The sequence below is a fragment of the Neodiprion lecontei genome, chromosome 3 (assembly GCF_021901455.1).
Source record: "Neodiprion lecontei isolate iyNeoLeco1 chromosome 3, iyNeoLeco1.1, whole genome shotgun sequence".
NCBI lineage: Eukaryota > Metazoa > Arthropoda > Insecta > Hymenoptera > Diprionidae > Neodiprion > Neodiprion lecontei.
The window spans coordinates 36,548,505-36,573,160 of NC_060262.1; the positions used below are offsets into that span (position 1 = coordinate 36,548,505).

Consider the following 24,656-nt stretch of genomic DNA (forward strand, 5'->3'; position numbering starts at 1 on the left):
AATTCAACGCGTTTCATATTTTTCACAACTTATCTGAACCATGCACCTCTAATATACGATATATTCGACGATTGCCACATCGTTTGATGCATTTACACACGTATTATACACATGATACACTTGGCGCATCGACGTTCCTGCACTCCCATTACGGAAACTTAATAAATATACATGCACGGAGAACATCCGTTCATTGTTCTAAGGGTCGCTTACTTTATAGTTTACCGATTAGTAATCAGCTACCAGCAACCTTAATTGGCCACAATGTCTGAACACGTGGTATAAAACCGAAGAGTCTGCAGACTACCGAATCGATGACCTCGATAAATTATCATGTACAACAACTCGCTTGCTCATCCTAAGTTTCAAGTCGTGGCACGAACTGGAATTTTTATTTTTTTCAAAGTAAATGTAACATCGTTGGGGATACTCGATAACCTCAGGCATGTCTAAAATTTCGCATCTAGTTCTGATATACAAGATACTTGTCTAGCTTCTTTTTACGCAAAATTCAACCATCATTTCAATAGTCTTGAAAACGCGATTAATGGAAGCACTCAAATTCCGATTATCGATACGATTCACGCGCATTAACGCTTCGGTGTTTGTAAACCATCAACTGAAGCGACTATGGTCGTAACTCGTATTTTCAATTGATACCCAAATGTGCCAGGTGTAAAAATTTGATACCAATATCGTTAGGCGTCTGTCTTCATCGAAGTTACAACGTGCTCAGAAGTGGAACTACACACCAAAGTGTTTTGCAAGGTATATAATACTTGCGCAACGTTCTCTTTATGTGCCTACATAGTTATCTGTTAAAGTAGTAAAATACTTGCTGAAAACCGGTCATCCCACCACTTACTCACTACTCGGTCGGGCAACCTACCTGCTAAACACATACAAGGCAGAATATCGTACACCTGCCGTTCTTCCGAGACTGGAGCGCCGCAAATTGCATTCGAGTAAAAAACGTGGCGAGATACGCACGCGAAAATTTAATCCCCGTTATTGTCTTTTTGGTTTTTCATTTCCCTGATTGAACGTTCGAGGAAGTCAGGTACGATCTTCTGCTCAGAAATACTTGCATGATTTTATATTTAATCAAACATTTTGCATATTCTATGGACGTAGAGGAATATTTAACGTGTACGATGGGCTTGTGATCAATCTTATAGCATTTTCAACAAGATTACGTATTGTGTATATTTTTTTTATATAGAGGTGCAGCAGTCTGCATGGGCGTTAAAAGAGAAAACAGTTATATTCTGATGTATACGACCGAAGCAAATATTACAGTCACATCGTACACGTGGGATTCGGTAAAATTGTCGATTCTAATGATTTCGTTTTTTTTTTTATCTTACTATCCTTAACCAATTTTTGGGCTTTCGCAACATTCGGGGCGAATGTTTAAGCGGTGATGTTTGAGGAAAGTTTGGGCTACATTCGAAGTATGTTGCAGGATAACTGTGCAGAAAAAATGTTAAAATATTGCAAATTTAAAGCAGAATATAACGTTTCATCCTTTAACCATTTCAAAGTAAATAATTTCTATTTTAAGTCGTTTAAACGGTATGATATTTATTTGGTATAAAACCGGCCTTCTTTGGCTCGTAGGACTCTGGAAAAGTAATTAAACCTGGAAATTGATGGGTCTAAACCAACTGCAACCCCGTAAACATGAGCTTGCGGTATTTGAGAGGCCGACAATATTCCATGATTGATACCATGACGATGACACCGAGACATTGGGTTATGCATCAATGTACAATTCTTGTCGAGAGCGTAGTTTGACCAACAAGCCCCGACAAATTGAAAAGACTTTCGTGTCGGGAGAAAGGCTTAAGGATTTTGGACTCCACGTTCACACAATAAACAAAGAATAAAATATGAATATCGCGTGTTCTTCTTTGCGTTTGTGCGATTGTGGCGTGTAATTGAACCTCGTGAACTTTGGGAGGCTTTGGAGTTTCTCTCAACATCCTCTTTCGTTCACTTTCCTTGTTTATTTCTCTTTAGCGGTTCCCCCCCACGGTTTTATATAATTACTAATCATTGCTCTAATTTACCGGCCCCCGGAACAGCGGGTAAAAAGGCACCAGCCGCGCAGGGTCGTTAGGATTCACATGATCTTTGAAACGACGCACAGACTCTTCCGTCATGATCTGTATAGTTTTTATTTTTCCAAGATAAATTAGTCGCTGGACCGTAGTCGAGTTTGACTCGAGTCGCAGCTTTCAGGGCATTCTTGTGTCACGTGTATAACAGTTTTCTTCATCTATTTTCTGGCTACTCTCCGAGCTCGCTCCTCCTCGGTGGTGGAATACCCACCCATGCTGCCCAGCTATAATGATTCGTCGTGGCTTTTGTGAAACGCCGACAGTTTCGGGCGGTTCTTTTAATTTTCTTTTTCTTCAATTTCTTACACAATCTGCCAGCCGTCGCGTTGCAAACGCAGCGTGAAAAGGTCGTGGAAAAAGAAATTAGGGCTTCTCGTTTACAATCAGCTGTCGAGACGTCGCGGCTTTTGCTGGGCTCTTCTTACACCGCGCTCCTATAAGCATTTGGTACTACGAATGGTCAATTGAACGTGGGTGTTAACATCCTCATAAAAGATTACGATAAACAAACACCAACGAGCTCGATACCCGCCGACACGCGTTATAGGAGAGGTGGTGCTATATCTGATTACCACTGTTTTCCACCCACGCAAAAGGGTTTGCGCTCCACGGAAATTCTACGACGTTTTAATAGTTATAAATAAGTTGGGCACTTTGTCATACGAACTGTACCGTCTCCCACGTGCTAATTACACCAGATGAAATTACACCAGACTGCCGAGGAATTCGCGTTATTTTACCGGAGTAATGGTAAACGTATTCCAACAACCGGTTACTTCCGTGCCTTTCATCATTGCATGAGCGTAAGCGCGTTTATTAAAGCTCTGAACGGCCCTTTGAAAGTACAAGTGACCTAATTCGACATCGTTATATGTATATCCAATGTTTCTTCTCCGCGCGTTTTATACACGCTATTGTTTAGTCCCTGAATATCAAAAGGGGTAAAATTTCAGGCGATAATTTCTTATCACGTGGAAAAGACGTGTGACTAGAATCGATTTTCTTAATCTGTCGCGTCTGCAGGCGAGTTTAAGTTTGAAATCTAGGAAATGAGGTATTGTTGTAAAATCTAAAAAAATACCAATTTATATTTCGGTATTAGACAAAAAACAAAAATAAAAAATGAGCACGAATTTAACCCCTCGTGGACGAATACGTATCCTATTGCATCCAGTTTATATATTTATATATACTGTATACTTTCAGTGCTTGTCTTGAAGTATATAAAAGCGTGCAGCTATCTGGTATGTATAAAGTAATGGTGCGATGTATTAATAGACCCGACGATTTATTTACTCAGAATTAATGGGGGTCTTATGGACAGTGTGTTATACATCGACGGTACAAATGTAGTCTGCGTTGTTAACAAAGATTCACTTGAAAATAAAAATGAAAGAAAAAACGGGAATCAACAACGCCGACCGCAATATGATGGTAAAAATAGAAATTTGATGGGGAAAAAATGTGTGTATTTTCTCGATAGCTGGAGTGTCTCTCTTCTGCGTAGCTAGCCGTGGAACGATACATAATGTAAGGTGATAAAAATACCCATAATATCTTCGACAAATGTGTTCTTGTCGTCCTGGGTATTCGTGTGTTGTACAGAATCTTGGACAAAACCATAAAGAAGATCCCTTGCGACGTTTTTCCAAGTTTCCGGCCTTCGATTTTAATCTAATCCTAGCTTGTTCGACTTAAAAACATCTTCCAACTCATGCGATAAGTTTTTAACAACCGAGCAGCGATTGCATTTGACGAGGCGTATAGAAGAGCACAGAAGGAGCAAAATGAAGAATCGAAATTCACCGCGTAAGTTGGCGGCGGTACTTAAATGTTACAACGAGGAGAACATATACTATATATATATGTATATATGTAATTGCCTCACTGAAAGATAAAAAGCTTTTGTCTCGTTGTCACTTTGAGATTTACACTGCAGAGAAAGAGAAGAGTTGCCGCAACGAGAGGAAATCGTGAAATAGGTATGAAACAAGATGTAGAACGGAAAGGAGATAAAATCTTAAATGGTATCCGTATCGTTTCCTCTACAACTCTGAATATTTCGTTTGTACTCACCCAAAGAGTATCGTTGACGCTTGCTGATAAAGTTGAAAGCTTTGTCCTCCATCCGGCCAGTGAAAAGAATCTCCGGATGATATGACGTAATGGGTGCAAAAATTTTCTAGTCGGTCGAGATGAAGAAAAAAACGAAGAAAAAAAAAAGATTAAAAGACATCGTTTCAAACGGTTGCATAGTTCATTCGTTCGAGTGTAGAAAGCAAAGTGCAAGAAAACACCCGAGCATAAATCAGCACTAACAGTACTATCATTAATAACAGCCGATTATGCAAGTTATACCTCTTGAGAAACAAAAGTAGAGGAAATCGACAATCAGAAGCAAAGAAGGAGAAAATAAACTGCAGAGCTGAAAGCGAACCGGAAACGGGATGAATTCTAAGCCATTATTGTAACATCTATAACGAAAATTCCTGTCGCATATTTTGCGGTACACGTGTTGGTGTGCCATTTGAAAAAAAAAATATAGCACGTCATACGAAATGCAAACGATGTTAAAAATGCGTAATTAACTTACGACAGCTAAATACTTCAACGGTATTTGACACCTATGTTTATGGGCGGTATTGGATTATATTTCATTTATGCAATTCCGGGTCGAGAAATTTTCTCCTGTGTTAAACTTTGCATAAATATATGAAAACAATATAAGAACGGAACCGCTCTGTGATTCTGGTTTGATCATGCGGCGAAATTTTACTCTGAAAAGGAATAACGAGTAGTAATACGATGACGTGATAGAATGGTTCTAATTCAAGTGCAAGATCACGATGATTAATTAGCACCGTAGTTAAACTGCAGCTGGACTCTTCCGAGCCTTATTGGACTTAAGCCTGAATATTTCTACCATTGGGTCCAACCCAATCATTAATTACTACCAATTATAATTGAGGAAGTATGTATGGGAAAATGAGTAATTTCATTTTATATGCTCGAAGGAACGAAATTTCAACGAAACTAATCGAATTACTGGTGGTTACTACGAACGCGTGGAAACACGCTAGAACATAAAGGCGTTACGGATAAGATATAGATTCCACCCTTTCACGGTGATAATAAAAGTACAATGAACCTCGCGGCATTTATAAATGCGCTAAGCATTCTTGCCTCGCGATTTCTGAGTAGTCAAAGTAATGCTTTAATTCCGACGCGAGCGTGTTTGTTTGTGAAGAATATCGACCTGGTCGACGGGTATTTTCCAAAGCTAACAATGAGTTGTACGAACGGTAAACGTGCAGTGTAAGCTGATACATAGTAACACTTGAGTATCATCTTACAATAAGTAAGCTGCAGGTAAAGTTGAAAGCACTCAAAGTCGACATAAACCACTACCCTAAATTTTATCTCCACTTTTCGATCACGGATTTTATTTTAAAAATGTTTTTAAAACACCGTTTTCAGCAGCGAACTGTAACGTCGCGGTTGCTGGCTAGCTAAACCAGATTTAGGATTGAAGAAAAAAAAAAAACACCCCGAAGACGAAAAAAGGACAAGTCTAGTTACTAATAGCTCCGTGTAGAAAATCTGGCTACACTAACCCGTTTCTCGTGGTTAAAACGAAGAGACAGACAACGGGAAAACAGCCGGTTTCTTTACTTAAGGTTCTCCAGTCGAGTCCGATCGCGTGCAGAGTGCTGCTACATGGCCACACGTTTGTTTATTAGCAACAACCGACCGACAGGTTGGCGTGCATCCGCATTCGTCGTATGTGACACCGTATACAGAAGCAGGAAATGAATCCCGCAGGTGTCAAATTAATATTGACTTCCGTCGGACGAGACGTTGTACATATCAGCCTATCGATACGTGTCCAACTGTCCATGGCACGGTGCGACTGGACGAGGAAACTTTTTTTTTATCCCAACATTAATCAACGCTGCTAATTTCCGAGCCGTGAATCAATCGGAATTAGTTTTTTCAGGTCAAGCAATCACGTGTACATAATTAACGCTGTTAAATTGAGTAAGGGAAAATCAGGTTACGTAAATTAAGGATTAACCCGGCGAGAGATACACTCAATACTTATAATTACTGCATGCAGAGCGCAGATTAGACGTGCAGCTATGTCACGAGTAAACCGCATTCAGTGCAGACATTTCGCTAATGAGAAAATAGAAACACGAAAAAATGAATAATTTAATCGCTTCTGGTACGTGGTGCTCTGAGTACTTTTTCGCAGAACGGGGTCACGTAGTTCTTACTCTAGTTTGAAAATTCCTACGATTTTCAAACGCCCTCTCGTGTGTTCCTCGCTCGCTCCACATTGCTGAACCGGTTTCTATGCTTAATTGAGATTCTGCAGCGTCGTCGCGAATTCAGGCTGGCAGCCTTTAGTTGCGGAGTGGATCGGTGAGGTGTATTTTCTTCGACTCACTCAAAAGTTTGATACTTGGTGAAACGGGTTCCATATTCCTCTTTTCAAGAATCTGGGAGTGTCGTCAGAGAAATTGACACGCGACATTGATGAAATAGTGTCCTATCGCAGTATCATCATCGACGATGTGCCCGCTAATGGATCCTTGTGTAAAGGACGAAAATAGTCCTTGAATAGTATAGAAATAACGTCTGTCGACGCAAGCATCCCTAACGATAAGTTTTTCTTCACTCGCAATTAATGGCTTCGGAAAACATCGGGGGTTGAGGAAAGAAAGCTTTTCGTACGTAGTTCTCAGTTGACCATTACTCGTAGCAAAAGTGTATCTACACTTCGTGCACGTATGTCAGGGTGAGAGAAAAACAGGCACGTGGTGGCCAGATGCTGCTGCGAAGAGGCCCATGAACGTGATCCTTCATGATTTGCGACATGGTGTAACGAGTATACAAGGGTGTGTGAAATTTTTGAGAGACTCTTAACCAACGAAAGCTTCGTAACCACTCCCCTTGTTGATTTTACAGAAATTTATTTTTACTTTCCCCAATTCTTGTCGCGACGACCCGCAGACGTTGCGGAGTCGAATCGATAGATGCGCCTCGCTGGCATCTGCGCCGAGTACCTATCGAGAGACTCTGTTCAATCCAATATATCCGCAAAGTTGTACTCTTTTTTTTATGCAGAGATCACTGCCGCGCTTCTTCCAATTTGATCTCGCGTACGCGGAGAAAACGCCTGCGGATAGTTTTGTCATTTTCTTTTCCCTCTTATATCTTTCCTTCTTCTCTGCCTCGATTCCATCGCTTCTTCGGCTCATTCGAGGCGTGTAATTACGTGTCAGGTATGCGAAACGATAAGCTTGATATTTCTGGAGCAGAGTCACGTGTCGTCCTTATAGGTATACGTCTATCACCCACCAGGCTGTAAACTATAATTCGAGACTTGTTTTAGCAGTGTCCGGTTTCTGCACGTTCTGTAGACAGACGCTCATCGTTTGCACAAAGGAATGTCCTGATTGTCGCTTTAAGCTGGACAACCGCTTGATTGCGGACTTGAGGTTTTGCCAAGGCGAGCGTGTTGCGAGTCAATTTATTCGCCTCGAAACTGAGAGTGAAAACAGCTGATTAGATTTCTCTTGTATGTTTTTTTTGTTTTTTCATTTCTTTACTTCCATTTCTTTCGTCCACCGATTCGTGCGAGAGATGCCGGTTTTAATCTTCTTGAAATTTTAATACAACTTACTTGCTGCGGTGATTAAACCGGATATTATTTTTCTCTGCTTCAGTATTCGCTGATGACGAATCTATGGGGCCGGTTTTTATCAAGGAACCACCGAATCGAATTGACTTTTCCAACGGCACTGGAGCTGTGGTCGAATGTCAGGCTAGAGGAAACCCCCAACCGGATATTATTTGGGTACGAACTTCTGATGGAACAGCTGTCGGCGATGTCCCTGGACTTAGACAAGTGAGTATTATATCATAACACATTTAGCATCAATGTTTAATCAATATTATACATATAGGTATATTTAAACGTACGTATATATAGATTAATGCGCGCGTTTTGCGACGAGAATAAAATTGGTTTGATTCCGCATTAATTTTCAGGTACTTCCCAATGGAAATTTGGTCTTTCCGCCGTTCAGAGCCGAAGATTATCGTCAAGAAGTACACGCTCAGGTTTACAGTTGCCTTGCTCGATCTCCGGCAGGATCGGTTCACAGTCGCGACGTTAATGTCAGGGCCGGTAAGTTTCGTTAATTTCATTTTTACACACTGTGCTGCATTTATTCCAGCTAGCGTATCCAGCGAGCTGACACACTTTCAAGTATTTATTGCTCAATGAGTTTTTACAGAAAATCAAGATACGTTCGGAGGAATATTCTTGAGAATCGTTATGGATAACTATATTAGACGTATATACTTTTTCTTACATTTCGGGTGAAATTACTAACAATCTTCATTTGCTTGATTATGTACAAAGTTTTTGGAATAATCGCTGGATGCGGACGATGAAAAAAGATGATCGTAAAATATCCGTTTATCCATGTTTCGTGTACAAATGACTTAAATACTGAAGATTGAGTATTTAGGGTCATTGTTTAAAATCTTGATTATAGTTGTAAATTGGCCACATGACGCCTGCCGCGTACGAATGCCTTCAGTCTTCTGGTATTTGCTTTATTTAAACTATCTTCGCAGATGTCAACTGCGATCCTTGATCTCCGAGTTATTGTCACTACTCGTTGCGTGTTGAAATCATGTAACTGCAAACGGATTCCGTAACTGAGTATTATTTGCGAACGAAAACCAGGGTGGCCACACACATGGAAAACCTGGAAATGTCAGGGGATTTTTAATTTTGTCATGGAATGAACTGGAAATATGAATTTTCTATCATGGGAATTGAAAATGATTTTCTCAGGTAACAAGTTTACTTTTTTGTCGTCGAGAAAAGAAATTGGCTCAGACTGACTTTTTTCTACATTAAATTTTTCTTCAATTTCATTTGAATTTGAATCGAATACTAGAGCTGGGAAAATGTCAGGGAAAACTAGGCTTTAAGTCCTGGAAAACCTGGAAATGTCATGGAATTTTTTTCCCAATAATTTGTGGCCACCCTGAAAACGAACTTTTGCTTTTCTGCTCCATGGATAAAACCAATATAGTCAATGGAGGCGCTTTTTTCATTCGTGTTATATAGTGTATTAAGCTGTCGCATATATGACAGAGTTTTGTATAAAGATTCGTTTTTATGCACAAAACTTAAAACAGATAATCAGATTCCCTAGATTGACAAGAGAGAAATCGTGTCAACGAACCTAGATAATACAGGGAATTTACGATCATTTCGTTTCACTCGAGGAGTTTTCAATCTTGTCTCGTATTTATTTCTAATATTTCAGGAACTTTCAGAAAGGAAGCAGCGACGTTTACTTCGAGTATATATAATATCTACACAATACGTATGCGATATTACATGCTATAGACCGCAGCCCATATATCGTACATCTGTATGTCACACTGTTATTTGATCCGTAAATTTCCATGTGTTTTCAGGCTGAAACCGCACATTCTCCAACCCTAAATTACATATACGAGTTGATCTAATAACTCGCCGACTTCCGTTCAGACGGAGCGTAATAAGTACGTATATGTATAAAGTTTGCCGCTCTGCCATTTAAGGGGTTAATAAACGTATTACGGTCTGGTGAAGTGAAACCGAGACTCAAACGTCCCAACATTTCGAGCATCGGCACTAAAGCATTCGGGATGCAAAAATGCGAAATAAAAATGAAACAAGTTACCGTTAATCGTCCGCAGATAATGAGATACGGGAATACGCTTTACTGTAAAAAAAAAAAAAAAATCCTTTCGTTTATATATTTGCTATTTTTACGAATGATGCGCGCTTCGTAGTAAAGGCTGATCATCTATTTATGCGAATTTACATTCATTGTCAGTGCTAAACTTCGCGAGTCATTATTTCCTCAAGGCGTAGACGCACACATATGCATTCAAAATAATTAACGGAACATCATGTGTTCAATACAAAATATAAATAACGAAATTATAATATTTTCAAGGAGTTGGAATTTGGAGCACGGTACGAAACTAGAAATTCGATATTTCATAAAATTCCTACTTGGTTTGTCTTGATTGTAGTATATTTCTTAATGGAATGCGGAAGTCTGCAGATAGATAGTGCCATGAATTAATTTACATATTGTTAACAATATGTCTATCTTGTGATGTTTTCTTTTTTTCACCGCAAAAATAATCTTTTTACGGATGGCTTGTATTTAAACAGTTTTCTGGGTATCGGGGAATGTGCGGTTCATGACAGCGTAATGAATTTCTGAAATATCTTTCAGCTTGTCGTCAACGACCGGGTGTCATTCAAAGTTTCGCCACGCGAACGATCGATAAAAATTTATCGTTCGATCGACGTGTCGAAGAATTGATTATTACGTGTCTGCAGCGGTATATTTTTAAATGTTTTTATTTATTTTCATTCCCATTAATGACAGTGGTGGCACAGTATTACGACGTCGATGTGAACAAGGAATATGCCATCAGAGGTAACAGCGCAATAATGAAATGCGTCGTCCCATCGTTCGTCGGTGACTTTGTTAAAGTTGTCTCTTGGCACACTGACCAGAACGAGGAATTCGTAGCAGGGGATGATTACGGTAGAATGTCAAACGGATATTACGTTACATGTCAGAGAATAAAAACCCATCGCCTTGAATACACTCGAAAAATCATAATTCTCGGTCACGGGCAGATGGCGCTCGCAAATTCCAGCATACTATAACCCATAACGCCTCGTGTTTCGAGTTGAGAAGAATGGGGTTCGTTGCTCGGTTATTTCAGGCTGTTTTTAGGGGAAAATAAAGGCTCGGTTGTTGAGGGCCCTTTGTAAACCACGGGGGGATTACTAGGGTGCCGATTCTTTGAGGGTGTCTTTTAACGCTAAAACGCAAACGTTATACGCGAAGTGCTCTCATGTATGGGGGAGACTTATCCACCTGCTAGACCTCTGTGATAATCAAATTTTACACGCCTGGTGGACGATTTTCGTTTTACAAATTTACCGCAGAAGCGAGAATCTCTCAGTGATAAAAACGACGATATGGCGGATCGATTTTTCAATCACACACTTACGTTTACCCTTCGCAAACACACGCGCGTACATACATATACATATTTATATATGACGTTGTACCTATGCGTACGTACATGGGGGCACACGAATATACATAGTTAACTACCAAGCACCGTGATTGGTCCAGGACTTAACGTATCTAGTCCAATTCGTTTTTAACTCGTTATCTACGCTCGCTAATAATTGGCGAATATTGCCAGCGGTGCTCCCACTTGTACACATGTACGTACATACATGCCGCGTTTTAGCCCTAGACCAGCAATTTGTGGCACTGTATGCGCGCAGGCATCGGTCGGAAGATAAACATTGCGATTACCGTATTAACAATACTTGCATGTTGTCGCCAGACAAATTACCCACTGTAGAAAATTGGCGGAAATTTGAAGGGCATATCGTGGAACCGCCGAATGATTTTTTAAACTAAATACATCCGACTGCCCGTGACGGAATTAAATTTGTTAGCGTACCTACGCGATATGCTGCTGTCAACGTCGTCGAATATTTTTCTCTGTATTTCACCGGTCATTTTTACATGTAAACATAATATGTTCTCACTGTCGAAATGGTAGATTCAGACGAATCACGTGACTTGAATGAAACTCCTGGCCAAATGTCGTCCAACTAGTCGATTCGATGAGACCCTGCTTCGTTGTTGAAGTGTACTAAAGGAAGACGGTCCAACGTCTATTGTCTTATAAATATTCAACACCATTCGCCGAATTGGATTTGTACGACGATATATTGACTTGGCGGTCATACTTCAGCTGCATCTTTTATTCAGCTGAATCGTTTTGCACCCTAAACTGCGACTCGAGATCGCGCAGGACATAGGATACAAACTTTCATTGAAAGATAGATGTCCCCTCATATACCCAAGTACTTGAATCCCGCGTTGTTACACGGTCAGTTGATATAAAATTACTTCAATTCCATTTGTAGTCGTTCATCAGTACTATCAATCCGAGGTAAATAACGAGTACGTTATTCGAGGAAACGCGGCGATTCTAAAATGTAGTATCCCAAGTTTTGTGGCGGAGTTCGTTCAGGTCGTCGGATGGCAAGATGACCAAGGCAATGATTTTGGCCCTGAAGAAAATAACGGTAGAACCATGACATTTTCAAAGTCTACTATGTAAAAACAAAATATTACTGACTCATTTGTCGTTCCACTTTAGTAGCAAGCAGCGGCGTCGGCGTTTCACTTTCCGTCGTGTAACTGTGTATGAAAAAAGAGAAAATAATAAACAAAAAATAATGTATCATTAGGTAGATGAAACATCGCAAAAGCGAATCGTTGGTGCATCATCGTCATGTTGATACTATTTTCACCGCACTGTTTAGTCGTCACCCAGTACTACGAGGCTGAGGTCGTTTCGGAGTATGTGATTCGCGGTAATGCTGCGATTGTCAAATGCACCATTCCCAGTTTCGTCGCTGAATTTGTCTCCGTCGAGTCTTGGCAAGGGAGCGACGGCTCAAGCTATAGACCGTCTAACGACACTGGTATTCATATGGAAAAAAACACTTTGAGTCAAATTAAGGTATCCAATTTTCCTGGTGAACGCGAGTAGCGGCTAAATTTATTTTGCAATTGATATTCGACGTGCGAATCTTCCGAGGATATTTTATTAATACGCCCTTGTGCGACGTGGTATTCAACGTAATTCGAGAGCAATAATACTTTGTGAATAATGGGTCTTTTCTCTGGTTCTTTCTTTTTTTTTTCTTTTTTTTTGGTTCCAAATCGCTTTTTAGTGGTCACTCAACTCTATCAGCCTGAAATAATGACGGAATACGTGATCCGAGGAAACAGTGCAATTTTGAAATGTAGCATTCCAAGTTATATAGCAGAATTTGTTACCGTCGAGGCCTGGATTCGCGAGGACGGAGAAACTTATCTTCCTGGTCCTGTTCCAGAGCGGGGTATACGTATAAAGAGAATTTAGAAATTCGTAATTGATCCAACTGCTGATATCCTGTAACTGTCCGTCATGTGAATTCCTTGCTAATAAATCTTTGTACGAATTTCGTTAACTAACGTTATGTTTGCGGGGGCAGTTGTGTCGCAGTACTACGTCACAGAGGCTGAAAACGAGTATGTAATACGTGGGAACAGTGCTATTATGAAATGCAAAATTCCCAGTTTTGTTTCCGAGTTTCTTTTTGTGGATCAATGGACGGCCGACGATGGGAGCATCTATACAACTGGCACGGAATATGGTACACTATGGGACTTTGAGAGACGATATTTCGTAGATTTGATAACGGATTAAATTCCCCCACAGCCGTCCTGATAAATGACATCATAAGAGAAATTCCCATCAACGATTTCTTTCTACCCGCAACCTCGCAGATGCTGCCTTGTGAAAATCAATTTTATGCACGTTTTAAAAGTAACCTGAAATATTGGGGTTTGCGCGTTGCAGTGGTTCATCAATTTTACGAAACAAGAATCACGGACGAGTTTGTCCTGCGAGGGAATACGGCGACTCTGAAGTGCATTGTGCCAAGCTTTGTGGCCGAGTTTGTAGACGTTATCGAATGGAAGGCAGACGATGGGTCAAGTTACACTCCAGACAATACCGACAAAATGGGTATAACTGGGAAATCATGATACCTTACACTGTGTTCCACGCTACTGTATTATCAAAAAGCTATTCCAACGTAACTGTTGTACACCACGTGACAAAAACCTGACCGTACATTCACGATGCTTAGCACTGATATCTTTTTCTCTCACTTTTATGTGTCGTTTGAACAGTATCACGGTACTGTTCCGTATTCTACACAACTACCAGACATCTCTTATACTAACACCTAATTGAACGGATCTGGGGTCAGAGCACAGCGATGGACGTGTGCATTTGTAGCGAGTGTAAAAACAGTCATAGCCATGTGGTGTAACTGAATTTTATCGTCCAATTATTGAACAAAGTCACTAATGACGAAGAGTAAATTGTTTGAAAGGAAAAACATGTTGTGTCGTTTGCAGTGGTATCTCAGTATTTCGAAGCACAAGTTTACGACGTGTTTGCTATCCGTGGAAACGCAGCTATATTCAAATGTCAGATTCCCTCGTTTGTGGGCGATCACGTTGACGTTGTTGGTTGGATTGATTCGAATGGCGGAAGTTACGTTGCCGAGAAAGAATCCGACGGTACAAGAGTGCAGAATTTTTGTTTTTTTCTTCAAGTCCTCTCAAAAATCGTTTCCACGTAGTTAATCTATGAACCGGAAATCGTGTCTGGTTGCAGTGGTCGGGCAGCGGTACGCAGTGAATGTGATGGACGAACATGTCCTTCGGGGGAATGCGGCTATTCTCAAGTGCCATATTCCAAGCTTTGTTGCTGAATTCGTCGAGGTCGACTCTTGGGTACAAGATGAATCTACTAACATATACGCTAGGCCAGATTATGGTACATACATAAATCATTTTTTCTCATCTCAATATTGTTAATTGGTTTAGCGAATTTTTTTTCCATATCGTCAAGCTCAAAAGTTCGCCAATCACTTGAAAAATTGAAAAAGGGAATTACTACTACTGTACACAGTTATAGAACAGCACTGTTCTCTTGTAAACGTTATTTCTACTATAAATCTTGGAATCTAAATTAACAATCGAGTGAATCCGTGCTAGTTAATCTCAGTACGTCCGCCATGTACGATAAATCCACTCATAGTTATCTATTGCCTTTAATAATGTACGTATTTGCGTGTAATTTTCTGCCTGTATATAAATCCGTGCCGGTTGAATAGCGGATTTGGTGTCTTCCGTTGCGTAGTAAAAGTGATAACACTTGGTTTTCGCATAATTTTGGTAACATGTTTAATAGTATCCACGTTATACCTCTGCAACTGTAACAAGTGACATTTGAAAGGGGTAATCTTGTTGAAGTTCTGGAATAAATTGATCCATTGCAATATGAAACAAACATTGATCTTGAGTCTATAAGAATCGAGCCCATTGTCTGCTGTCTTTGCTAACGAAAAGAAATTCAACATATTATACGAGTATACTGACAATGAGCTTTGAATGTAAAGCCGTAAAAAAGATAAAAAATTTAAAAAAAAAATTCGATTTACATTAATATTAGACGTGTTCTGTTTGAATTGATTTATATGACGTTGACCGCCGCTGCTCGCGCTGCCCCCAGACCCTTTCCTCGGTACCTCAGACCTATCCTCAAGCCTGGACCCTTATTCCTGTACTTGTCATGTAGCAATTGTAACAGTAGTTGTAGCGAGCGAAGTAGCTTAGTTAGCTAGTAAATGTCAAAGGCTTGAAAGAGCACTTGGGGTCGCCTGTTACGAGGGGAGAAAAAATTCTTTTGTATTTAGAACGCGGACGTGTTTTACGAATGCGAAACGGTCCCGCATTATATGCGAATTATAACGCTAGATGCATTATTGGTCACGAAGTTTTTGTGCGCGGTGATACCGGATGTGCACCATTGTGGACGACATTCAAATTTCGTACGATTGTATGCATACGTATATCAAACTTTCGTTCTTTATACACCTGTTGAGAATAATCGTATTATCGTATTAATCAGCTTCTTTTCTTTCCTCGTATCGTGGTCGATCGACTAATTGGAAATTTCTGAAAATCAATTACTTAATTCTTGTCAATTTTAACTAATTATTCTAATACTTGGAAAAAAAATCCTTAGTTGTCAATCGAATATTTAAACAATCTTCAGCTCTTCTCTGAGCGGTTTTGAATTTAAGTTAGGGTCCGATATTTGAGTGGACGTAGGGTTTTTAGCTATGCATGCTGGTTAGAGTTCTATTACGTATTGCATTCTATACTTATCACCGATTTCATTAGCTCGATAGTGAGGAAATAGGTGAATTAATTATTGGCAAGATAATTCATCTTCGTAATTGTTCCACGTTACATGATTTCGTGAAAGAACTTTATCGCGTAGTTTTTTTCTTATCGTAGCAATGGTGATTGTGATGAATTAGGAATACGTAATAGAACTAGGAATAAATCTAGAAACTTGATTTGTTTATATTAATCTCCATATCTTATTGACAACAGATGGAAAATACCTGGTGTTACCCTCGGGAGAATTACATATCAAAGATGTCGGGCCAGAAGATGGTTACAAAACTTACCAATGCAGAACAAAGCATAGATTGACCGGCGAAACTAGACTTTCGGCTACCAAAGGACGTTTGGTCATTACTGGTAAGTTTTTCCCCTCTTCGTTTCATACATTCAAATCTAAATCTCATGACAATCCTGGTACATCGGTTCTCGAAGCATTGAAATATTTTTACAGAATTTTCAAGTTCGGCAAATATTTTCGGAAAATCAAATATCACGATAATTTTGAAATATGATTTTTAATTCAGTGGGTACAAAAATATTTTTGTGAAACGCCAGACTTTTTTCGTAAAATATTTTTCATTCAGAATTCGTGTAATTTTACTTTATCGATTAATAGTTGGAAGCAATAAACTTCAAGCTTATATGTCAAACGTTATCTTGCAATCATAACGGATTTCAAATAGTAAACCAGGAGAGTCAAGATTTTATACAAAAAATGTAAGTGTGCAAGATATTGGGCTGGCTTGTCGACGGTAATAATAAAAGTTATCTCCTCCTCAGATGTTAAATTTCGTTGGTAACACAATAAATTAAAACATAAGAAATGCAAACTGATAGCATATTCACAGGTACCCCATAAAATGATCGCAGTACTAAAATGAGTTTACAATTTTTTCTGTACTATTGCTTGTTATGGTAAAACTAGCGAATTTGTAAGATTGAAACTCGATTCATATCGCATCAGAGAGTGGTTCTAATTTGTTTATCAAATCCGCCTACATAGAACAAATTTCATACAACATTTTATGAACCTGAATTTCAATATTCAGTAATTTCGTCATAGAATCGAACTTGCACACCTACATTTCAGTTCTCTTACTGTATGCAATCAATTCTCTGATTTTCAATTTAATTATCTGTATACAATTGGCATATATAATAAACTATGCGTGTTAGCTACACGCACAAATTGAATAATCCTATGAAATCCGGATAACATTTATTGAATTGTATATTTGGATTCAGCGTAGCAGAGAATTGGTTCAGCAAATTTTGTAACGGCATGCTATGTCTATTTATGCCAGCGTGCTTGGTCTCATGCATAAAATTGTTAATTTATGCCTATTTCCCGATCAGTAATCGTGTAAAACAAGGTTTAATTTTTTAAAGCAAAAACCTCGAGTTACGCTAAAGTATCGCGAAAAATTAAACATCCGCAATTGCGCTGATAATCGACACAGCTGTGATCCGAGATGAATGTGATGAGATGAGTCGTCAAGCACTCGTCACGCCTCATCGGTCTCGCATAACGAGGTCGAACATTCTTCGGTACATAATGTAGTAACGAGATTAATAAAGCAAAGACCAAGCTCGTTGATCGCCTGAATGCTGGGACAGGGTACCCCTGCGGGCACGCGCCACCGTCCGCCCTCGATCCCATGAATTCCCGCTCTCAAATTCACCAAATTATTGTCACTTCGCTATTGTTCTTCTTACAAATGAAAGGTAAGTTTCTTAAATAAGATAGTAAAAGAGCAAGGATTTAGCCGCAAGTTAATACGTAGTATTAAGGTTGGCCTAGCAGGGGGCCTAAGCAAGCTCGAGACATTTTTTTTTCTTTTCTTTTCTTTTGTCAATACGCAGAACCTATGGGAAGTGCGAGACCTAAATTTCCAAGTTTGGACAACTTGAACGGACTTTCCACCCATTTCGGCTGGAGTCTACCGCTCCTCTGTCCTGCACAGGGGTTCCCGGTTCCATCATATAGGTAGGAGATCCAATTTCCTGGCTTCTGTAAAAGTTTGTGTACGCATATTTTTCATGTTTACTCAATTTGCTAACAGCTAGGTATCTTTTCTTTATTCCTTTCGATCACTCGGTATATGAGTGTTTAATACGTACTTCGGTACAACTTCTCGCTGATACGTCAATGAGAGACGGACCTTCTTTCCGACTTTCGAACAATCGCGTACTTGGGTACTGTAGCATTCACTTTGGAAAATATATTTCGTTTTTATAGAACCAGTGGGAAGTGCTAGACCAAAGTTTCCGACAATGGACGATGTTCGTGGATTTAAATCAATTATCGGAGGATCGATTACTTTGTTATGCCCTGCTCAGGGGTTTCCTGTTCCAGTGCGCAGGTAGAATGAGAATAAGAAATAGTATATTTTATAATACAGAACCCGTCGGCAGTGTTAGACCAAAGTTTCCGACCGTCGACGACTCTAGAAGCTTCAGAACAATGAACGGTGGTTCTGTAACGTTGATGTGTCCCGCTCAAGGGTTCCCTGTTCCAATGTACAAGTAAGTCGAAGCTTGAAACTAAAGGTTCAATTTCAATTCCGTAAACCACAGAGCCAGTAGGTAGTGCCAGGCCCAAATTTCCGACAATGGACAACTCCCGTGGTTTCACCTCGATAATCGGAGGTGCTTTAACGCTGCTGTGTCCGGCGCAGGGGTTTCCCGTTCCTATGCATAGGTAGGATCCTTTCAAAACATCATTATTTCCTCATGTAGAGCCAGTGTCGAGCGCCAGGCCGAAATTTCCAATGATGGAAAATTCAAGAACTTATACAGTTTTCCTCAAGAGACCAATGACCTTGTTATGTCCTGCGCAGGGGTTTCCCGTTCCAAATTACAGGTGATTTTTCTCTTTCTTGTATTAACTCGCAATTGCCATTCACTGTTATTCGTCAATTATGGTAAATTATAACTGGTATGTCAAATATCGAACAACGTACCTCTTCTATATTCAGAACCAGTCGCTAGCTCTCGTCCAAAATTTTCCACCACGGAACATACGAGGGGATACATTGTACCCATCATTGGTTCGTTGACAATTACTTGTCCGGCTCAGGGATTCCCTGTTCCATCGTTCAGGTGATTACATTTATTTGGAATATTTATTTTATTGTTGACACCTGTCAGCTGAGTGTAGGTATACATCAATGTTGCCTGAGTGACTTTACGTCGCTGTTATCGAATGTACTTTTTGCATATAGAGCCAGTCGCAAGCTCTCGCCCGAAATTTCCATCGTTGGCTGATTCTCAGACTTTCAAGGTCTTGCTTGGTGGCGCGATGACTCTATTATGTCCTGCCCAAGGGTTCCCCGTTCCATCGTACAGGTAAATTCGTACTAAAAGAAAAAGATCTACTTATTATTCTCAGAACCAGTCTCTAGTTCTCGGCCAAAATTATCCGGTACAAGTGATCTTCAGAGATTTACTGTCAGTTTAAATAAACAAACAACACTACTATGTCCTGCCCAAGGGTTCCCAGTTCCATCATATAGGTAGGAAAGTTACTGATTTTTATTCCTTAGAGTAAAATAAATTCTGTGTCAAGAATCGGAATTATAGCATAGTCAAGGGTGTAGGTAATTAATAGTACTCGGAAATTTTGTAGCACTTAAGTGTTGTCAAATACTTTTTCACTTTCAATAGTCTGTGTGACTACAACAGTTAACGATGGAAGGTAACTGAATTGAATATGATTTGTTCCCTAACTTTATAGAGCCAGTGACAAGTTCTAAGCCACAGTTTCCATCTGTAAATGACATCGGCTTGAGAGCTATACAAGGATCAAACTTTACTTTGTTGTGTCCAGCACAAGCGTTTCCAGTTCCCATGTTTAGGTATGGTCACTATTTCATTTGCCTTTTTACTAAATAAGTTAGACAAAGTAAAATTTTTGCAACTTTTTCTTCGCTACACCTCAGACGTTTCCTGTCCCAGCAGACTAGCATTGAAACTATTCAGCAAACGTTAGTATTCAGTTTAATTTTTAGAACCCGTCGGTTTTGCTAAACCAAAATTTTCAACCATCGACAAGAGTCGCACGTTTGAAATTCAGAAAGGCCAAGGTGTTCCGCTGGTCTGTCCGGCACAGGCCCATCCTGTCCCAGTTTTTAAGTGAGTTTGAATCAGTTGGTTGTAAATCAATTTGTTTAAACATTATGACGGTATTAAGGTTTTTATTTCAATCTAATATAGAGCCAGTGTCGAGTACAAAACCAAAATTAACAGCGCTAGATGTAAAGGCTATAAATCCTAGTATATCGTCTAAGGGAGCCGTGACTTTGCTCTGTCCTGTACAAGGATTCCCTGTCCCTGCAATGAGGTAAATATTTCAGCCATCCGTTCATGTTATGATATTTTTTGGTAGAGCCAGTTTCAAGTTCCAAGCCGAAGTTCACAACCGTAGCTGTCAAAGCATTGGAACCAAGTGTCCCTGAACGAAATCATATTACGCTCCTTTGTCCTGCTCAAGCATATCCTGTACCAATGTTCAGGTACAATTATAAACATGTAATATTTGTAACACATAATATTTGTGTTTGGTAATTCAACACTGTACCGGATATGATCTTTTGTTTATTGAAAAATGAAAATATTTCGATTCAAAGATTGATTTATTTGCTTGGCGAAAGGGTTACCTAGATTCCAGCATTCAACATTTTTTTGGCCAACAGAAATTTATAGATATTTCTTCGTTCCTCGTATAGAGCCAGTATCAAGTTCTAAGCCGAAGTTTGCTGGGGTAGCTGTAAAGACTTTGGAAGTGATTGTTAGTAAAGAGAAGCCAGCAACGTTACTTTGCCCCGCTCAAGGATTTCCTGTCCCAGCATTTAGGTACATTAAAAAGAAAAAAAAATATATACTTGACGATTCAAAGTGTGAATATAAATTCCCATTTTTATGTTGATTTTTCAAAAATTTTATGCCAAATATTATGTCATGAACTCATTTAAAAACTTGATGTTTCATATCCTCTTTCCCAGAACCCGTATCCAGTACGAAACCAAAATTTACAAATTCAGATATAAAAGTTGTGAAGCCTACGATACACTCTACCGCTGTATCTTTGATATGTCCTGCTCAAGGTTTCCCTGTCCCCATTACACGGTTAGTAATTTTTCCATTGTTGCACACTTACGTCGACTAAGTATTTATACTTTTGTTAGAACCTACCTCAAGTGCAAAACCGAAATTTCCAACTATTGACAAAGTTGAGTGGGCTGAAGTCGTATTAAATAAATCAGCAGCCTTGTTGTGCTCTGCTCAGGGATACCCTGTTCCTATTTCAAGGTGAGACGACTCCTTTCGTTGATTAAATGTTACACCCATTAGCTAGTCTTAGCAATCAGTCGATTGATTTTCGAATGTGACGCCTACAATGCACTCTGACGCAGTATCTTTGATATGTTCTGCTCAAGGTTTCCCTGTCCCTGTCACACGGTTAGTGATTTCTCCGTCATTGCATACTTATACCGACTAAGTATTTGTATTTTCATTAGAACCCACTTCGAGCGCAAAACCAAAATTCCCGACCATTAACAAAGTTGAATGGGCTGAAGTCATGTTGAAAAATTCAGCAGCTTTGTTGTGCCCTGCTCAGGGATATCCCGTTCCTATTTCGAGGTGAGACGGTATTTTAATTATCAAAATATTATTAGTCTTAACAGTTCGCCGCTATCCATTCCATACAATCAAATGGTAAGTAAACTTCTCTACTGGGACAATTTTCACTATTGTACTAGGAATACTTTGCTCAAATTCTACGAAAATTGTCATTTCGGTAGAAGTAAAGCATAGCCTAAAGCATTGATTTTTTCCCCAAAAAACTGGGGTTTCCTGTCCTAACCTTCGGGTTTTTACTCGATTTGTTGTTTTATCTTGTTATATTTTTAGAACCAGTCGGCTTAAAATCACCAAAATTTTCATCTGATGATACATCAAGGGCTTTTAACCGTTACAAAGGCTTAAGCGTCTCTATAATGTGTAATGCACAAGGTCACCCTCCTCCATCTACTAGGTAAATTTATCTTATCATTAGGTACTAAACTGTTCTGAAATTTAGATTATCAGGGATTATTTTGATGTAGAATGTCGGGGTACCCTAGCCGATCCTACAGGTGAAACAAAAATGGTTTAATTTTTCTTACAACGTTTGGTCAAGTTTCTCTTTTTCACTTTCTGTAGAACCTGTTGGACAAAAATCTCCAACCTTCTCTACAGACGATTCGCTTAGTGCATTTGTGAGGCGTAAAGATACGAATATCGCACTAACGTGCAACGCTCAAGGGCACCCTGTCCCAAAGACAAGGTAACATAAATATTTCAGTCTAAAATATTTTCAGAACCCATCGGTGCAAAATCTCCCAAATTATCCTCCGATGATTTGAGTAGAACAATTCGAAGACACACCGGACAAGGCGTTGCGTTGTTTTGTACTGCACAGGGAAGCCCTGTCCCAAAAACTAGGTAAACTTATACATCTTGGGAATTACATAAGACCTTTCTTCACTTAGAACCAGTCGGCAGCAAAGCACCTGCGTTTTCGGGGGATGTCAAGTTGTCCTTGTTGGTTCGAAGGGCTGGTTTAGGAATAAGTCTTCCTTGTAACGCTCAGGGTCATCCTGTTCCAGTTACTAGGTATTGTGTGTTTTGTCGTTGAGTAGAGTTATTTCTTTTTTACGTTCCCAGTATACTTTCATCTTGTTGTCTTGGTATCTAATACTAGTGCAGACTGGATAATGAATAATTATTTCTGCATCTTCGGGATAGGTAGATGTGTTTCCATGTAGAAATAACTGAATAGACAGCTAATTCCAAATTACTATTTTAAAACAGAACCAGTTGGCAGTAAGGCTCCAAAGTTTTCGAGCAGTAACAAACTATCTTGGTTTGAACAAAAGTCCAAACAAGAGTTTGCTCTGTTTTGTCCGGCACAAGGTGTGCCTGTCCCAACATTCAGGTGTGTGCAGCATTTACAATGATTAATAATTATAAATTTATATTGAAAACCTCGAACCAGAGCCAGTCGGGTCCAAAGCGCCAAAGTTTTCTAACGATGCAAAGAAAGCTTGGTACGAAAGACTTACCGGTCAAGATCTGACGGTACTTTGTCCTGCCCAAGGGTTCCCTGTTCCAACGTATAGGTAATTTGGAATTTGATATAACATACTGTCCTTAAAATAGAACCTGTTGGAAGCAAGGCACCAGCATTGACCGGTGATTTGAAAGGTGGATGGTTGGAGAAGAGAGTAAAGTTTAGCATTGTGATGTTGTGTCCGGCTCAAGGGCACCCTGTCCCCATGTTTAGGTAATTTCTTATATTCTGTTTGACGAGTTGTTAATTATATCAATAGAACCAGTAGGGAGTAAAGCTCCGTCGATTTTGGGAGAAAAAGGGAGTCTGATGGAGAGGCGGGCTGCAACAAATATTGTAATTCTCTGCCAGGGGCAGAGTCATCCTGTCCCAACATTTAGGTAATAATTCTTTCTTACTTCATTGCACATGATTCCACTTCTTCTTTTCTTCTTTCAAACAAGAACCAGTTGGTAGTAAGGCACCGGCTATTATTGGTGACGCCAAACGTTGGTTAAAGACTCAAGCAACGAAAATTTCTGAAATTCCTTGCCAAGCTCAAGGACATCCAGTTCCAGCATTCAGGTAGAACTAGCATTGTCTTAATTATTTTACCTCACTTTTACTTGCTTTCATATTTTTGGTATTAAAAGTATTTACAACCAACTGTATCGGCCCAAGTTTACCGTTCCTCTCTTCTCTCTAACTGAAGAGTTATTGTAAATTAATTTTCAAATATCGCTATCTAGAACCGATGGGAGTAAAAGCTCCTAAATTTTCAACTGATAATCGAGTCAACTCGTTTTTTCGCCCCGTCGGGGGAATCCTTACTTTGCTATGCTCTGCTCAAGGGTTTCCAGTACCACTCTTTAGGTAACTATTAGAATTTTATTATTCTCGCATGTTAATTGTAGCCTTTAGGGTTTTATCGAGGGCAGTTTTTCACTTTTCAGAATCAAATTCCTCAGGTAATGCGATAAGTATTGTTATATCTTATAGTACATTTCACGTAATACTACAATGAATGGCAATTGAAATACAAGTTCGATTAAATCATTGGCTCGCTTTTAATATATTCCACTGGATTGTATGAAAATTTGAATTTCCATTCTCTTCAGAACCTATGGGGTCAAAAGCACCATCTTTTGAAAGTGACGCAAAGAGTAGTACATATTTGCGCGAAGCAGGGTTACCAATTAGTCTGTTATGCTCCGCACAGGGATCACCTGTTCCAATTTCTAGGTAAATGAAACGTTCTTTCAGTTGAATATAAAATTAATTGATTCCAAATTTCCTACGATTAAGGGTCAAATTATTGTACTATTGCCAAGATCCCAGTATTCAGGTAACATTATGTATTAAAAGTTGTAAATTTAACATTTTTCTAATACCATCTCAGACCCAGCAGGACGAGTGTCTCCCAAATTTCCCAAGTCGGCAAAGTCTGATTCCTTTGACGTGGCGGGTGGTACGGATCTTAGCTTA

The 24,656-nt window shown here is 39.5% G+C and overlaps 1 protein-coding gene across 14 annotated transcripts in view; it reads left to right on the top strand.

Annotated features, from left to right (window-relative positions):
* The window catches only part of LOC107224966 (Down syndrome cell adhesion molecule-like protein Dscam2), a 75,187-nt gene that overhangs the window by 19,341 nt on the left and 31,190 nt on the right, over positions 1–24,656 (top strand). For 3 of the 14 annotated variants that reach the window (XM_046735235.1, XM_046735231.1, XM_046735240.1), the window contains exons 3-7: positions 7,856–8,037; positions 8,181–8,319; positions 10,604–10,765; positions 16,286–16,435; positions 18,481–18,604. In XM_046735235.1, the coding sequence (XP_046591191.1) occupies positions 7,856–8,037; positions 8,181–8,319; positions 10,604–10,765; positions 16,286–16,435; positions 18,481–18,604 (757 nt within the window). Of the gene's footprint in view, positions 1–7,855; positions 8,038–8,180; positions 8,320–10,603; positions 10,766–12,180; positions 12,343–12,582; positions 12,745–12,996; positions 13,165–13,299; positions 13,462–14,233; positions 14,399–14,495; positions 14,658–16,285; positions 16,436–18,480; positions 18,605–19,469; positions 19,594–20,805; positions 20,933–21,597; positions 21,722–23,117; positions 23,242–24,656 lie in introns of all 14 variants that reach the window. The other 11 variants (XM_046735238.1, XM_046735239.1, XM_046735228.1 and 8 more) reach the window with 10 other exon arrangements.